The sequence below is a fragment of the Raphanus sativus genome, chromosome 4 (genome assembly GCF_000801105.2).
Source record: "Raphanus sativus cultivar WK10039 chromosome 4, ASM80110v3, whole genome shotgun sequence".
NCBI classification, from domain to species: Eukaryota; Viridiplantae; Streptophyta; class Magnoliopsida; order Brassicales; family Brassicaceae; genus Raphanus; species Raphanus sativus.
Genome location: NC_079514.1, coordinates 22,397,171 through 22,414,500, shown reverse-complemented (window position 1 = coordinate 22,414,500; position 17,330 = coordinate 22,397,171). Strand labels below are relative to the sequence as shown.

The 17,330-nt window shown below is 45.5% G+C and overlaps 2 protein-coding genes and 1 pseudogene across 2 annotated transcripts; all 3 read left to right on the top strand.

Annotated features, from left to right (window-relative positions):
• Positions 1–810: 810 nt before the first annotated feature.
• LOC130511202 (uncharacterized) lies at positions 811–1,503 on the top strand. The gene is made up of 2 exons (XM_057008083.1): positions 811–1,140; positions 1,228–1,503. The coding sequence occupies exons 1-2, from the start codon at positions 811–813 to the stop codon at positions 1,501–1,503; spliced, it is 606 nt and encodes a 201-aa protein (XP_056864063.1).
• Positions 1,504–6,478: 4,975 nt separating this feature from the next.
• On the top strand, positions 6,479–8,007 carry LOC108850659 (protein CHROMATIN REMODELING 35-like; annotated as a pseudogene).
• Positions 8,008–11,335: 3,328 nt separating this feature from the next.
• LOC108850660 (jacalin-related lectin 24-like) lies at positions 11,336–11,880 on the top strand. The gene is made up of 3 exons (XM_018624152.1): positions 11,336–11,533; positions 11,600–11,657; positions 11,726–11,880. The coding sequence occupies exons 1-3, from the start codon at positions 11,336–11,338 to the stop codon at positions 11,878–11,880; spliced, it is 411 nt and encodes a 136-aa protein (XP_018479654.1).
• The last annotated feature ends 5,450 nt before the right edge of the window (positions 11,881–17,330 follow it).

The following is a 17,330-nucleotide window of genomic DNA, read 5'->3' as shown; positions in this document are numbered from 1 at the left end:
GTTAACTTAGATCGAGTCTTGATTGTTAGAATTGCTAGGGATCCGTTCGATTAGTTGGCTGTTTGGCCAAGCTGTTAGTTTTAGATTAAGGTCGAGCATACTTTAGTCGGTGCGGTTTAAGGATTGACCTTAAGCTTTATTATTGCGCTTAGGCTAGATTGCTTGTTGTTTTTGGGTTGTCTGGGCTAGCTACATTAGGATTTGTGTTAGAGGTAGCCAGCTCACTGGGTAACATTAGGTTGCTCACCCAACTCTCGTTGTCCTTTTTGCAGGAGTTTAGGTTGTAGAAGATTGGATACGTAGGCCGCCGGAGTAGATTTGCAGTGCATTGTGCTACGGTTTGATTCTTAAACATAACTTTTCCGTTGCGTTTTATTCGGGTTTGGGATCCCAAAAATATTGCAAATATTCTTAAAAGACTTAGAATTTATTTAAAATTGAACGGGTCCAATATGATATTGGTTTAGTCCGAACCAACACAACGTTAGCTCTTGGTACGGGTTGAAAAGCCTTAGGCCTCGATCTAACGGAAAACGTTAACTTCGGGTACGGGTTGCAAAGCCTTATGCCTTGAGTTAGCGGGATGTGTTAGTGGATGAACTGGTCTAAGTTGCAGAGTAAATTCTGTGGCACTGACTGGATCGTCCCTAGCTCGTCATGTAGCGCTTCCGGACCATGGTGTTGGGTTGGACGGTCAGTCATGTTCTTGTTTTATTATTGGCTGGCCGGTTGACCTTTCACCTCCAACCCTTAGTGTTGGTCGCTCCGTCGGTCATGTTCTTGTTTGATTGTTGGTCGGTGGTTTGACCGATGCCTAGGACGGTTTGGGGGTGTTACACTCCCCACCCTCGACCATTCAGCCTCAAGTGGCTTAATGATGAGACCGAGCTTAAAATAGCCGAAGAAGCTGTTGTGTCTTTTAGTATTGGTAAGTACCACGACCAGGTGAAGTGTGATGTAGTCCTCATGCAAGCCGGCCATATACTCTTAGGGAGGCCGTGGCAATTTGATAAGGAGACCATCCATCATGGCCGGACCAACATCTACAGCTTCAACCACAACAACAAGAAGCATAGGTTAGCACCACTCAGTCCACAAGAGGTTCATGACATGCAAAAGGCAATGGACCAGGCCAGCAAGGTAAGTAAGACTAACCTTTATATTACTTCTGGTCAAGTGCTTAAATCTTTACATCATGAAACGCCGGTGCTACTAATGATCTTTAAGGAAGGTTGTTTTGCAGGTTTTGATGTCCAAGACGTACCAGCTGAGGTGCAAGTCCTTATGGACAAGTACCAGGACGTCTTCCCTGTTGAGATACCAGCCGGTTTACCTCCTATTCGTGGCATAGAACATCAGATAGATCTTGTACCCGGGGCGCCCTTACCGAACCGAGCCGCATATAGAGTTAACCCGGAAGAAGCCAAGGAGTTGTGGTCACCCAAGCTGAGGTTCCCCAAGTTCACAAGGGTCCGACTACCAGGTCAGGTGCGAGGAACTTAAGAAATGGTTTTACCAAGGCTGTCAGAGATGATTGATCAAGGCCTCAAACAGCTATTGATCCAAGAGATGTCCGGATTAAAGATTGAAGATCCGACCGGCTCCAAAGAGGTTCAAGACCAGCCCGGTCCGATTCAGTTCTCTTCCATCGTCTATAACCGAACCGGCCTGATCATTTTCACATTCGACCTCGGTTCAGAATCAATCCTCAATCCATCCAACCAATTTGCTTCCGGTTCAGAGATCTAGCCAACCACCAGAGGAAGTAGTATGTGTTGTACTCTTTTTCGTTCATCAGGTTTTGTCCCACTGGATTTTCCTTATAAGTTTTTAACGAGGCAACATGCAAGCATACTATGAGCTTTGGTCAAGGTATCTCAAACCGCAACCGGTTTACTGTTTTTATTTAATTTTATTTTGGTTAAGACTTTGGAAAATTGTCAGCCTTTTTATTTGTTTAAGAGTTGGCCCTTTTGTTTAGGCCTTTTTTTTATCTTTGAGATTTCATTAAGGGTGGCCTTTATAAACCCTTGACAATGGCAATTTTGAGCCTTAGTCTTTTATGAAAGTTTTTTAGTTTGCAAGAGCAAATAAACCCTAAGTCTTCTTGGTGAGAGAATTAGCTAGAAGCAGCCAGAATCTTATCAAGATCCCACCACCAAGCTTGTAGCGATTCATCACCCATCGATTTAGTTTGAGAGAGACTTCAGTCCAGCAAGCAAATCCCACATCTATCCATCTCCCATCCACTGTTCTTGTTGAGAGAGACTTCAGTCCAGCAACTTGAATCCATCCACCATCTTTCTATCCTTGTTCTTGATTTTTATTTAATTTTGTTTCAGTTTTCATATCATTTAATCTGCATCTGAAAATCCCATAAAAATCATATTGGTTCTGTTCTTCATTTTCTTATTAGTTTACTTTCTGTTCTTTCTTTTAAACTCATAAGAAAACTCATAAAAATCTCTCTTTGTTTCAGGTACAAACCAAAAACCATTCTACTCTCCATCCGACCGCCCTCTCTCTCTCTAATCTGACCATCCGGCCAGATTGAGATCTTGCCCACAACACTATTGCTGTAGTAAAGAAGCTTATTGATAAAGGAGTGAGAAACAAATTGAGTTTGTTGAGAAGGAAAGGAGTTAAGGGAATGGAAGGAGCACTCCAGTTTTGGTTTAGCACAAGAGTGTAGATATTGCCTTTATAAAGTTTGGAATCTGTTTTTAAGGTTTTTTTAATATGGTCTATACATGTTGGAAAAAGACTTTTTGATGAATAAAATTTAACATTCATTCAAAAAAAAAATTAATAAAACGGAGGGAGTAATAGATTCTTTTTGAAACAGATATCATTATTAAAGTAGTTCTGCGCATTGGTGATTGGAACACTTAAACTCTCTGCGCATCTTTCTACAACAATCGAAAAAGCACAACTTTGTTAAGAAAAAGGAAAAAAAAATCCAAAGAGCACCGAACATATTCTTTCATGATTGCAGAGTTAATCAAACCAAGTGTATACACAAATAAAGAAAAAAAAAGTACACACAAATAAGCTAACACTAGACATTTAAAAGCTTTACTCATACTTTGCATGGAAAAAAACTGATTCATGAGTTAAGACCGTTACTGTAGAGTTTGTTCGGCATTCAGTGATTATCTTGCATTTTCTCCAACGCCAACATTGTAACATCCCTATTCCGGACCCAATATTTTTTCTAATGGGATCGGGCTTCCCTACGGCCCGATTGACTAGAAAACCTAGGTCTCTCCTCCCCATCCTTATAAAAAGGACTACAGCCACCTCCTTTTGTCCTATTCACAAAACTGAAGCGGAGCTCTGCAGAGATTCCCGGAGAACTGGAAACCCTATCCGTCAAGTCTTCTCTCCTGCGCCGCCATCTCTTCTCTCCTCTCTCCCGCGCGTCTCTCTCTTCTTCTTCTTCTCTCTCTCCTCGGCGTCCGATCTCTCCCTCTCTCTCCTTGTCGGCGGCGGATTGGTGGTGGTTGGGGGTGGTGATCGCCGTGTGTTGAGGTAGCGTGGTGGTGGTGTAGCTGATCAGTCGGGTGGTTCAGATCTCATCTTCTCTCGCTCTTGTGTCCAGATCTAGGTTAAGGTGAGGTGATCTGAACCCAGTTTCTCTCAAGTCCTTTATATTAATCTTGTTGGATCTAGGGTTGATTAGCTCTTGTGTGAAAGTTAGGGTGTTAGTTCATGATGAATCTAGGCTGTTAGATGCATGAACCATGTTGCATAAGAACTCTCATACTGTTTAAAAGGGACATTAATGGACTGCCTTGTGTTGATGTGGATAAAATATGATGATTCCTTATGTGTTGTTTGGTCCCATGTGTTGATAGAGATTTCTCTTAGCATCTTGTCGATTGGTTGTTCATATTAATCTTGTGCTAAGTGACTTGTGTGGGACACCGATAACGGGTGGCGTCTTGAGTATGAGTATGACTATGAGTCTATGTGTAAGTGATGGAGTAAGTGAAAGAGGAAGTGTAAGTATGAGTAAGTGAATGTGAATGAGAATGAGAATGTGGAAGAAGTGTCAATGATCTTGTTTGTAGTCCTGCTTGGACCACCGAGAACGGGTGGGCGTCTAGAGTCTAGGGTGCGATGTGTGGTGATGTGAAAGGAACCGCGCGAGGACGGGATATAAATAAGCAAGTGTAGTGGCGCCATAGGATCGAGTCAAGCCGAGAAGGGCTGTGTAAGGCTATGAATGGCCGGGGGGGCAGACAGAGCCAGAGGGCCAACGTGCTGCAATCCGGGTAGCCTCTAGGAAGCTGGGCGGGACGGATGCTCGAAAGAGGCGCCGCCCAGGATAGACCGGAACGCGTAGGGACATCCGTAAACGGTCATAGGTCCTTTTCTTGAAGTTGAGTCGGTTGTGTTTGTCGAGTCGGTCTTATCTATTATTGATTGATTTGTAGCAGTGTCTGAGTTTAATGTATTGACTGCTCGCTAGGTGGCTAGAAATGATGTGTTATGGAATGCTTTATGTTGCCTTGATGACTGTAGTGGCTAGTCAGTCCTGGTTCCCGCATAGAGTAGTGTAGAGTGTCTTGCGGGCAGGCTGGTCTAGAGTCACTTCACTGAGTAACCCAATACTCAGACCCTCCCTTTCCTTTTCCCTGTGCGCAGGACTGTAAGTAGAAGTGTATGGATACGGGTGGATCGGAATTTCAAAGAAAGCAATGCGATCGTCGACTCATGGGACCAGTAACTGACACGGCGGATTGCCTATAAGGTCATACGCGTGTCTATAGCTCCCTACCGATAACCCCGGTCGATCCCCGGGGGATACGGATGCTACAACTGGTATCAGAGCGGGGGTTAAGATCCCTTAGTGCTATCCTAAGGGGTCGGCATTTCCAAAGTTTTTCAAAACCTTGTTTTAAAAAGAAAAGAGTTTTCGAAAGTTTTGATGTTTGAGGAAGTTGTGTGATGTTTTCAAACACCACCCACTATATCTATGCTTCTATTATGGTTCTGATCGTTTTCTTTTACTGCAGGATGTTTCCGCTTGATCACTACGAGTGGAGGATGCCGGGTTTGCACTACGAGCCGGTGGGCACACGGGAGCACGCCCGGAAGCGGCACCGTGACGCAGAGGGAAACTGGGTGCTGCCTACGTTTCCAGATCCAGAGGAACAGTTCAGAGAGTTTCCATTCGGGTACCCTTTCGAGCAGACTGTGGGACGCATAGTGACAATGCCACACTTTCTGAAGATGGTTATGGAGGAGCGTGTACTCCAGGGTTGTGCTATGTTCCAACTCGCTCTCGATGAGGACCTTCCGAGGAAGCGGGGCCGGCCAAGCAAGGCATCAGGGGTAGCCCGAGAGCCTCCGAGATCCATCGCAGGTAAATGCCGGTGCAAGACACTATTCCGGAATAAGCAGGAGGATCGATCTGTTGCTGGCTACACTGTGGACTTCATCAACCAAGCCAAGCTGTGTAAGCCGAAAAGCACAGAAATGTGGTGCAAATGGTACAAGCGAGGACTGCGTAAGAAGATTCAGGACAAGGTGAAGGGAGTCTTAGAGCCTCTGGAGTTCGCCTTGGTGCAGTGTATGGCTGGATTAGCAAAAGAAGCAGAAGGGGAGATTGAAGCCAGGAAACCTGGGCACGGGAAACCGAAGGAGGGCGATGGGAACCCCAAGGCATCTGGTGGGGAAGCACCCAAGAAGAAACGGGGGCGCCCACAGAAGCCTTCTTCAGATCAGGACGATTGCGACTGCGACGTACGGGTTCAGGCTGCGCAGAAGTCAAACAAAGTGAGGGACTACTTGTGGGAGTTTTTGGATACCGCCAGGCATTGTCAGCCCAAGCCTGCAGAGGAGTGGCGTAGGTTGTTCAAGGCCGGACTACGCAGAGAGATTCACGACAAACTCGGGGCAGCTCTAGAGCCTCTGGAGTTTGCTCTTGTGAGGAGGATGGCAAGTCAAGCAGTAGCTGCAGAGGATAAGATTAAAGGGAGGGGGTTCGCCGTCGAGCATCAGCATCCCCGGAAGAAGAACGGAAACCCGAAGGCTAGGGTGGCGTGCGGCGGCACGGCGGGCCCTGGAACCGAAACTATCGGCGACTCTCCGCGTGGTGGTTGGCTGAGTGAGTAGGACCCTTTTTCGGAAGTAGGATGCGAGTTTTGTTTGGCAGATTTATTTATTTGTTGCTGGCTTTGGTGTTTCTTTCTTTCTTTGGGCAGCCTGTGTTTGTGCAGATGCCTTGAGCTTTCCGATTTATTGTAATCCTACTCCATTTCATTAATGAATTTATTCGTTGGTTTTAGGATAATCGAGTAGAAGTTAAAGTTTGGGTTATAAGGAATGGAGGAGTAGGATGAGTATAACTCATTTTTGGGAGTTTGGGTTTAGTTTGGAATCATCGAAAACGGGAAGAAAGGACGTGTCCGAAAGCAGGAATTGTAACCATGGCGTGGTATCATCTCAGTTAGTGATTTCTGTCTCCTTCATGGAGATTCCCCAACCTCCCCTTAAAGGGCACCGCATCAGGAAGCAAGAGGAGGATGGACTCTCTCTCGGCTCCTCCGAGGCAAAGCGGCACAGGAACCCATCTAAAGACACCAACTTTTCTCAACCCTTGCCGTCAGCAACATGCTGAGGCTCTAGACGGTGGTAAGTTCGGGAACGTTACTAAGGAATTGGAAGAGGTGGCTAACCTGAGGATGGAGCGGGTGAAGCGTTGCATCTGGTTGTATCCATCGCTTGCCCATGCTGTGTTGGGAGCAGGAGCAGTAGCGGCAGCAGCAGCAACAGAGGACGGTCAAGGAGAGCTTATGAGTTTGGAGAGTCAGCTGGCTCTGGATTGTGTGATTGACTTGGATGGCGATGGGGTGATGATGATGGTTCGAAGAAGGCTCTCTTTGTGGTCCCTTCCACTGAGATTGTTATTCTTGATTCTGCTGATGATGATGAAGATGCTGTCGAGAAGCCTAAGTGTCCGTTTCAGTCAAGTCTTGTGCAGCATCAGAAGGGTCAAGGCGACGTGGTGCCTGTGACGCCGCAGTCCGCTTTTGGGGAGGGGACGGGAGATGGCTTGTCCATTACTGGTTGGTGGAGGGACAAAGTAGCAGAGGCAACCTCCTTGCTATGTAAAACGGTATGGTCATTGGCAGAGATGTCTGCGTGGGACAAACAAGGAGAGAAAAAGTTCATGCCATTGGAAATGGTGTGGTCAACGATAAGGGTGTCTATGGGGGCGTTGAGGATGATGCAAGTGGTAATGAGTCTGAAGCAGCAGATGAGGATCTTGGTAATATCTGGAAATGAAATGGCCATGTCAATAGTGTGTTCCAAGGATGCAGAGACCTCACGCAATGAATCAAAGACCGATGAAGTGGAAGACTGCGCGCACCCCTTCATACTAAAGGACGACATGGGTTATGTTGCCGTGTCCGCGGAGTTATTGACAAAAGCATCTTAGATATTGTTGAGGTGAACTTCAGTAAAGCGAAAAGGAGCACGAGATCATATGCTTCCGAATCTCGGATTAAAAAGTTTGGGGACCAGATTTTGAGATTAAGTTATCTGCAGAAGGGCGGATGATAGGTGGGCTACCTGCTCATCCGACGCATGCTAGCAAGATGAAGCCTCATCGTGTAGCTCATTTGGGTTGTGGGCTGTGCTCCACCCCAGGGGGTTGTATCGTGGCTCGTGCTCCGGGTTCCGGAAGAACCTTCATGATCATCAGTTTCATGCAGAGCTTCCTTGCAAAGTATCCTTAGGCTAAGCCACTGGTTGTGCTTCCAAAGGGAATTTTTGTCTACCTGGAAAAGAGAGTTTGTGAGATGGCAGGACAAAGACACTCCACTGCTTGACTTCTACAGTGCAAAAGCAGAAGACCGTGCACAACCACTGCCCATTTTGAATCGGTGGATGGAGAAGAAGAATATCTTGTTTCCGGGTTACAAGCAGTTTTCAACCATTGTCCTTGGCGGTCCAATCGAGTCGAGTAAGGATAGTAATAAGCGCCTCGGATAACTTTGTGAAACCGCTGGCGGACAAAGGGCGAGTGGGTGTCACACGAAGTCGGAATGTTAGGCACGGGAGTCTTGACACACAGAAATAGGGGACGAAATGACGGGTGTTAGGAAATGGGTATGCCTGATCGAAGTGGGGGAGAACAAAAGACAAAGCAAAGAAGACCTATGAAACCTCGAAGCAAGTAGTACCGCCTGATGCGACATGGGAGTAGTATAAAGCCGCATTGAGTTAGTACCAAGGATATCTTGGATTGCAGAAACCGTTGGAAAAAAAATATTGGGTAAGGGATGTTAAGAATTGGGAGTTACACAAGCTGAATTCGGGGCCGAATTCCATTAAGTGGGGGAGTTTGTAACATCCCTATCCCGGACCCAATATTTTTTCTAATGGGATCGGGCTTCCCTACGGCCCGATTGACTAGAAAACCTAGGTCTCTCCTCCCCATCCTTATAAAAAGGACTGCAGCCACCTCCTTTTGTCCTATTCACAAAACTGAAGCGGAGCTCTGCAGAGATTCCCGGAGAACTGGAAACCCTAGCCGTCAAGTCTTCTCTCCTGCGCCGCCGTCTCTTCTCTCTTCTCTCCTCTCTCCAGCGCGTCTCTCTCTTCTTCTTCTTCTTCTCTCTCTCCTCGGCGTCCGATCTCTCCCTCTCTCTCCTTGTCGGCGGCGGATTGGTGGTGATCGCCGTGTGTTGAGGTAGCGTGGTGGTGGTGTAGCTGATCAGTCGGGTGGTTCAGATCTCATCTTCTCTCGCTCTTGTGTCCAGATCTAGGTTAAGATGAGGTGATCCAAACCCAGTTTCTCTCATGTCCTTTATATTAATCTTGTTGGATCTAGGGTTGATTAGCTCTTGTGTGAAAGTTAGGGTGTTAGTTCATGATGAATCTAGGCTGTTAGATGCATGAACCATGTTGCATAAGAACTCTCATACTGTTTAAAAGGGACATTAATGGACTGTCTTGTGTTGATGTGGATAAAATATGATGATTCCTTATGTGTTGTTTGGTCCCATGTGTTGATAGAGATTTCTCTTAGCATCTTGTCGATTGGTTGTTCATATTAATCTTGTGCTAAGTGACTTGTGTGGGACACCGATAACGGGTGGCGTCTTGAGTATGAGTATGACTATGAGTCTATGTGTAAGTGATGGAGTAAGTGAAAGAGGAAGTGTAAGTATGAGTAAGTGAATGTGAATGAGAATGAGAATGTGGAAGAAGTGTCAATGATCTTGTTTGTAGTCCTGCTTGGACCACCGAGAACGGGTGGGCGTCTAGAGTCTAGGGTGCGATGTGTGGTGATGTGAAAGGAACCGCGCGAGGGCGGGATATAAATAAGCAAGTGTAGTGGCGCCATAGGATCGAGTCAAGCCGAGAAGGGCTGTGTAAGGCTATGAATGGCCGGGGGGCAAACAGAGCCAGAGGGCCAACGTGCTGCAATCCGGGTAGCCTCTAGGAAGCTGGGCGGGACGGATGCTCGAAAGAGGCGCCACCCAGGATAGACCGGAACGCGTAGGGACATCCGTAAATGATCATAGGTCCTTTTCTTGAAGTTGAGTCGGTTGTGTTTGTCGAGTCGGTCTTATCTATTATTGATTGATTTGTAGCAGTGTCTGAGTTTAATGTATTGACTGCTCGCTAGGTGGCTAGAAATGATGTGTTATGGAATGCTTTATGTTGCCTTGATGACTGTAGTGGCTAGTCAGTCCTGGTTCCCGCATAGAGTAGTGTAGAGTGTCTTGCGGGCAGGCTGGTCTAGAGTCACTTCACTGAGTAACCCAATACTCAGACCCTCCCTTTCCTTTTACCTGTGCGCAGGACTGTAAGTAGAAGTGTATGGATACGGGTGGATCGGAATTTCAAAGAAAGCAATGCGATCGTCGACTCATGGGACCAGTAACTGACACGGCGGGTTGCCTATAAGAGCATACGCATGTCTATAGCTCCCTACCGATAACCCCGGTCGATCCCCGGGGGATAGGGATGCTACAAACATACCAGAAATGTTTTGGGTGGGGAGCTACGAGGTTAGAGCCATACTTTGAAGCAAGTTTCTTATTAATGGATAAAGAAGTTCTCTCTGCAATGAAACTAACCTCAACTGAAACAAAACTCCACAGCGAAAACTGAGCACAGACAAGACAGTTCAACTGTTCCACTACAAGAAGTTTACTCAAAGACCCACAACACAAAACATATAGAGGCTTGAACGGTAACCAACTGCCCCACACCGCACCGCCGTCAACAACTTTCTACACATACCTATATATCTATATATTTTTGTTACTATCTGAACCGCACAACACTTGTCCCACAGTTATCCTGCACGTTACCATTCAGACCTAGAGAGTGGAAACAACAAAGCTACTAAATCACTGCTTCTCAATTTTATAACTAGACCCACGGACATTATCTTGGCATATAATATTATTCTATAGTAAGCAAATATCAAATGGAAAATAATTGTCATGAGTCTCTTAATAGATTGAAAAGCCAAATATTGTGACTGGTACAAAGTTTTTCACCTAATAGCTGATCCTTATTTGATTCCAGTATTTGATTCACCTAATAGTGTGGTCGATAACTAGAGATGTCAATTGGGCAGGCTATTAATGGGCGGCCCATGTCCAAATAGATATGGACAGAAATGGACAAAACCATATTGGACCATAATTAATTTTTGTCCAAATGGACAACCCCAATTACGTCCGTGGGCTCCACTGGGCTTAATCATTTGGACATGGGCCGTCCAATAAACCTAAATATCTAGGGTTTTCTAAAATTGGAAAAAACGCAAATCACTTCTTTTTCCACCGTTTTCGTCGATTTCGTGCGATTCTTCGGCGATTTCGTCGGATCTTCTGCGATTTCGTCGATCCTTCTTCGCCGTCTTCGGTTCTCCTCCTCCCTCATCGACTCTCCTTTTCCTTCATCGATTCTTCTCCGCTTTTGAGTCCCATTTGGGCTTATTTGGACAGCCCAACAAATCTAGTAAATCATGGTCTTATTTGGTTATGGTCCCATTTGGTTATGGTCCCATTTGGTTATGGTCCCATTTGGGCTTCGACCAAATTTGTCCAGCAAAAAAATGATGCCCATTCGGACACGCCCAAACTCGCCCGGCCCGCCCAATTGACATTGCTATCGATAACTTTGCTTGCTTCCCATACACACAAACCATAAATTAGAATCCATTTAAGACCAAAATTCCTGCCTATTTATTTGTCCTCTCTATGCTGATTTCTATACAGACTACACAGAGTACAGACCTTGCTTTATAGTTATGCAGATGGCTTGTGGCAAAAAAACAAGAAAACAAATGATAGCAATGGGCCCTATTGGTCAATCCTGTACCGACTCTGGGTGCGTTCAATGGGAAGAAACGGGCGACAAGATAATATCTCATATAAATGTATCCTTTAACAAACGCGGAGTCACTTCAATCCAGTTTGGATATGTCGAGAATGGATCTGTTGTCATTTCTAAAACCTACGGTTCACCATCACCTGTCTGTAGCAGGCGAATTGTAAGTCTCATTTCTTTCCTCCAAACCTTTCACTGTATACAGTGTCTGATGTTCATTTGATTACAGCTGAGGCTGAACCATGAGACAGAGTTTGTGACTGGGATTCACGGGGAGGTATACAATGGTTACATTTCCTCGCTAGCGTTTCATACAAATGAACGTACACACTATGCGGTTCACTGGTCGATCCAGGAGAATTTGGTCTTAAGAAGATGGAGTTTCATTCAGGGATACTTGAACGCCGTGAGTTTGGAGGTTTCTTCGGAACTTGTGACCATGCTCAGTTGAAATCTATTGGTTTCTACGTGAGGCCTGTGATCCCAAATGCTATGGCCATCAAAGGGTAAGATGTTTCAACAAGCAAGCTGTGAAGCGTTCTTGATCTTATACTATATGGTTTTACTAAATAAAGTGTCTTTCAGACGCAAAAAAAAATAAAAATTCAACAAGTAGTAAAAGCAGAATACCCTGCTCAGAGAAGGCCTCCACGTCAGATGATTAAATCGACCAATGGGAATTGTTGGTTAGTGATCTATTCTTAAGCTTGTAATTCGGTTGGTTATATCTTGGTTATTGATAATTAGATGATTAGGTTGAACCGGTTATGTTAGGACGGTTTAGCTAATTGGTTCTGGTTAGCATTGTACATCCTTGGTTCAGTATAAAAGGATAAGAGAGATAGCATTAGGATAAGTGAAGAGAGAGAGAGAGATAGAGAGCTGATTGTCAGTCATCGAGAAGAAGACGTTGTACTCTGTTCTTCACCATCTCTGTTTTGAGAGTGGTGCCTTGTTCTAGTGGATTTTGCTAGCTGAGTCTGGCTCCAGGGGATTAGTTCTCCATATCGGAGAGATACCCCTGGGTAAACAATCTGTGTGTCTTCTTTACTTGCTTTCTTGTAGATCTTTCTGTTGCTTGTGCTTGTGTGTGATTGAATCAGGTCACGAGCAATCGTATCGACGTGATACGGTCTTGATTCATCTCGAATCAAGAGGTCTTCCGCTCAACAAGTGGTATCAGAGCCAGGTTGTCTAGATTCGTGGACTCACGATGACGACGACGAAGACGATACGCGCTGAGGTGGAACTGTTCGACGGAACCGGTGATTTCTCGCTGTGGACGATTCAGATGATGGCTCACTTTGGTGTATCGGGCTTGAAGGAAGTCGTGCTTAGTGATAACTTCGAGATCGAAGTTCCGGTGACAAAACCAGAGGGAAAGGCGGTGGATGATGACGACGGTACTGGTGCGTCAGATACAAAGACGATTCTTGATCCAGTTAAACTCGAGAAGGATGAAAAGGCGAAAGATATGATTATCCTCAACATCGGGAATCAAGTTCTTCGCAAGATCAAGCCCTGCACTACCGCAGCAGCGATGTGGTCATCTCTCGAAAGGTTGCATCTATCCAAGTCTTTACCCAATCGCATCTTTGTTCAATCTTTATTCTACACGTTTAAATGTGATAGCTCAAAGTCTATCGATATAAACGTAGATGATTTCTTGAAAATTGTTGCAGAGATGGGGAGCTTGAATGTCAGTGTCACTGATGAGATTCAAGCTATTGTGTTCCTGAGCTCTCTACCGGCCATCTATGATCAACTCAAGCATACTCTCAAGTATGGAAAGGACTCTCTCACGTTGGAAGAAGTCATATCGGCGGCAAGGTCCAAACAGAGAGAGATCCAAGATAGTGGAAGGAATGAGAAGGGAACAGCATCCGTGCTCTATTCCTCTGAAAGAGGACGACAAAGCAGGCGCGATCATGGCGACTCTCGAGGAAACAAAGGCAGAAGCAAGTCACGAGGAAGGAAAGTTACTTGCTGGTACTGCAAGAAAGAGGGGCATGTTAAAGCAGACTGCTTTGCGAGGAAGAAAAGGATGGAACAAGATAGCGATGGAGAAGCGGCTGTAGCAATAAGTTCACTCGATGATGCTCCAAATGCTCTTACGACGGTTGGCAATGAGGCGAGTGAGGACTGGGTTATAGACTCAGGGTGTACACACCACATGACCTGCCATCGCGAGTGGTTCACTGACTTTGAAGAGATCAAGTCAGCAAAGGTTCTTCTAGGAGACTATACCACAATAGAGACTCTGGGGATCGGTACTGTGAAGATCAACACTCGTGGGGGCACCGTCAAGGTGTTGAAGAATGTCAGATACGTTCCTGCGCTCAGAAGGAACCTTATTTCTACGGGGACCCTAGATCGACTTGGGTTCAAGCATTGTGGAGAGGATGGCAGGATTATCTTCATGAAGAACTCCATGGTCGCATTGTGGGGAGCTCTGGTTAATGGCCTTTACATCCTGAAGGGTGAAACCGTAGTACCAGAGAGCTGCAATGTAGAAGGTCACAAGTTAAAAGTACCGGTGTGGCATAGCAGACTGGGACACATGAGCGTCAAGAATCTACAAGTTCTTGTGAAGGCTGGAACTCTTACCAAGAAGGATGTTGGGGAGCTGAGTTCTTCTGCGAGCACTGTGTGATGGGAAAATCCAAAAAGGTAAGCTTTAGTACTGGTAAACATACTACTACTAATGTTTTGGAGTATGTTCATGCAGATCTCTGGGGTTCTCCAATCGTGCATCGTTCACAGACTGGTAACAGATATTTCTTGTCCATTATAGATGATCACTCCAGAAAGGTTTGGATCTGTTTTCTTAGGACAAAGGATGAAACGTTTGCTAGTTTTAGTGAATGGAAATTGCTGGTAGAAAATCAGGTTGATAAGAAAGTTAAATGCCTCAGGACCGATAATGGCCTAGAGTTCTGCAACCGTTTGTTTGATGAGTTTTGCAGGAAATATGGCATTGCAAGACATAGGACCTGCGCATACACGCCCCAGCAGAACGACGTTGCTGAGAGGATGAATCGCACCATCATGGAGAAGGTTCGATGCCTGCTGGATGAGTCTGGTCTCAGTGAAGAGTTCTGGTCAGAAGCAGCAGCGTTCTCAGTGTATACCATCAATCGGTCTCCCTCGTCAGCGGTTGGGTTCAAGGTTCCTGAGGAGATCTGGCTTGGAAGGAAGCCGGGTTACAAACATATGAAAAAGTTTGGTTCGGTGGCGTATATCTACACTAATCAAGGGAAGCTCAAGCCTCGAGCAGTTAAAGGAGTCTTCATTGGGTATCCTCCTGGGACAAAAGGCTATAAGGTGTGGCTCTTAGACGGTGAAGAGTGTGTGGTTAGCCGAAATGTGAAGTTCTGTGAAGAAACTATGTTCAAGGATATCCCGAAGAACATTCAAGGAGGAGTACCAGACCAGACGGGTACGTTGGACGCTGAGAAGACTCTTGTGCAGATACCTCTGACGACTAGTGATGGCTGTAGTAGCTCAAGTCAAGGAGGAGATTCTTCTGCTACTCATGGCGAGGATGATTCAGAAGCTTCAGAGCAGGGTGATGTGGAGCAAGCCAGCTCATGATTGACAAACTATCAACTGGCTAGAGACAGACCTCGCAGAACTGTCGTTCCTCCCGTAAAGTTCAATGATTATGACTGTTATGAGGTGGCATTTTCTCTATCGATGTTTGAGCTGATGTATGTGGAAGAACCTAAAGATTATTCTGTGGCAAGGGCAAGTAAGGAGTGGCATAAGTGGAGTGTGGCGTCTGACGACGAGATGGGTTCTCTTCTCAAGAATGGCACTTGGGTGTTAGTGAAGAGACCAAAAGATAGGAAGGTGATCAGTTGCAAGTGGCTGTATAAGATAAAGCCTGGGATCACTGAGGATGAGCCTGAGAGATACAAGTCGAGGCTTGTGGCACGAGGGTTCACGCAGAAGTAGGGGATTGACTACCATGAAGTATTCGCACCAGTAGTGAAGCATGTTTCAATCCAAACACTGCTGTCATTAGTGGTGAATCAAGATCTAGAGTTGGAGCAGATGGACGTGAAGACAGCTTTTCTTCACGGTGATCTAGAAGAAGACTTATACATGGAGCAGCCTGAAGGTTACGAGGATAAGTCGAAGCCGGATCATGTATTCTTACTGAAGAAGTCCATGTACGGTCTCAAGCAGTCTCCTCGTCAGTGGAACAAGAAGTTTGATGAGTTCATGCACTTCCAAGGTTATAGGAGAAGCTGGAGTGATGCGTGTGTGTATACTACAGAAGGTTCAAGCGGTAGCATGGTGTATCTTCTACTATATGTAGATGATATGCTTATTGCTGCGAAGTTCATGAAGGATGTCAAGAAGCTCAAGGATCAGCTGGAATCTGCATTCGAGATGAAAGACTTAGGTCCAGCTCGTAGGATACTGGGAATGGATATATACAGAGACAGAAGCAAGGGGATTCTTCGTCTGTCTCAGTCAGAGTATATAAAGAAGGTGGTTAGAAACTTCAGGATGGAAGATGTTAAGGTTGCTTTAACACCTATGGGAGCCCATTTCAAGCTCTCAGCAGAAACTGAGAAGGAGGAGAGTATCGACACTGATACGATTCCATACCTGTTTGCGGTGGGAAGTATAATGTATGCAACGGTGGGCTCGCGTCCTGATCTTGCATACGCAGTGGGGCTCGTCAGCAGGTTTATGAGCAGACCTGGAGAGGTACACTGGGAAGCAGTGAAATGGCTTCTTAGGTATATGAAGGGGTCAGCAGATGTTCAGCTCACGTTTACTCAAGAGAAAGGTTTTGAGATTCAAGGCTTCTGTGATTCTGACTACACAGGAGACAGAGATAGGAGCATGTCTCTGTCAGGCTATGTGTTTACCATAGGTGGTAATGTAGTGAGCTGGCGATCAAGTCTTCAACCAGTGGTGGCGTTATCAACTACGGAGGCGGAGTATATCTCATTGACGGAGGCGGTAAAGAAGGCTATCTGGCTGAAGGGATTGCTTACCGAGCTTGGGATTGAACATGGTTCTGTTAAGATCTGGTGTGATTCTCAAAGCGCCATCTGTTTATCGAGAAACGCAGTATTTCATGAACGCACGAAGCATATGCGTGTGAGGTATGATTTTATTCAAGACATTATGGATGAAGGAGAGGTTGAAGTGGTGAAGATTCATACAAATCGGAACCCAGCTGATATCTTGACAAAAGTGGTTCCAGTGAGCAAGTTCAACGCAGCGTTGAGTTTGCTCAAGGTTGTTTCAGCCTGAGAACCTCAGGCCTCGCCAGACGGTGTAAGCTAGAGGTGAAGTCCACAGAAGAGAACAAGGGTACTAGAAGAGTTGAAGCTGCAGTGGTGAAGCTTAAGCTTAGCTCAAGGAGGAGTTTGTTGGTTAGTGATCTATTCTTAAGCTTGTAATTCGGTTGGTTATCTCTTGGTTATTGATAGTTAAATGATTAGGTTGAACCGGTTATGTTAGGACGGTTTAGCTAATTGGTTCTGGTTAGCATTGTACATCCTTGGTTCAGTATAAAAGGATCAGAGAGATAGCATTAGGATAAGTGAAGAGAGAGAGAGAGAGAGAGAGAGAGCTGATTGTCAGTCATCGAGAAGAAGACGTTGTACTCTGTTCTTCACCATCTCTGTTTTGAGAGTGGTGCCTTGTTCTAGTGGATTTTTCTAGCTGAGTCTGGCTCCAGGGGATTAGTTCTCCATATCGGAGAGATACCCCTGGGTAAACAATATGTGTGTCTTCTTTACTTGCTTTATTGTAGATCTTTCTGTTGGTTGTGCTTGTGTGTGATTGAATCAGGTCACGAGCAATCGTATCGACGTGATACGGTCTTGATTTATCTCGAATCAAGAGGTCTTCCGCTCAACAGGAATCAATATTTTTTACACGTCAGATCCCATTGTTTGCGTCTGGGCTTTTAATTTTGTTTGGGTCTGTCT

Coding starts and splice junctions, on each gene's coding strand:
- LOC108850660 (XM_018624152.1), top strand. CDS start 11,336: ATGGGCCCTATTGGTCAATCCTGTACCGACTCTGGGTGCGTTCAATGG. Junction 11,534..11,599: donor CTGTCTGTAGCAGGCGAATT/GTAAGTCTCATT, acceptor ATTTGATTACAG/CTGAGGCTGAACCATGAGAC. Junction 11,658..11,725: donor TCACGGGGAGGTATACAATG/GTTACATTTCCT, acceptor TGGTCGATCCAG/GAGAATTTGGTCTTAAGAAG.
- LOC130511202 (XM_057008083.1), top strand. CDS start 811: ATGCCTAGGACGGTTTGGGGGTGTTACACTCCCCACCCTCGACCATTC. Junction 1,141..1,227: donor CAATGGACCAGGCCAGCAAG/GTAAGTAAGACT, acceptor ATGATCTTTAAG/GAAGGTTGTTTTGCAGGTTT.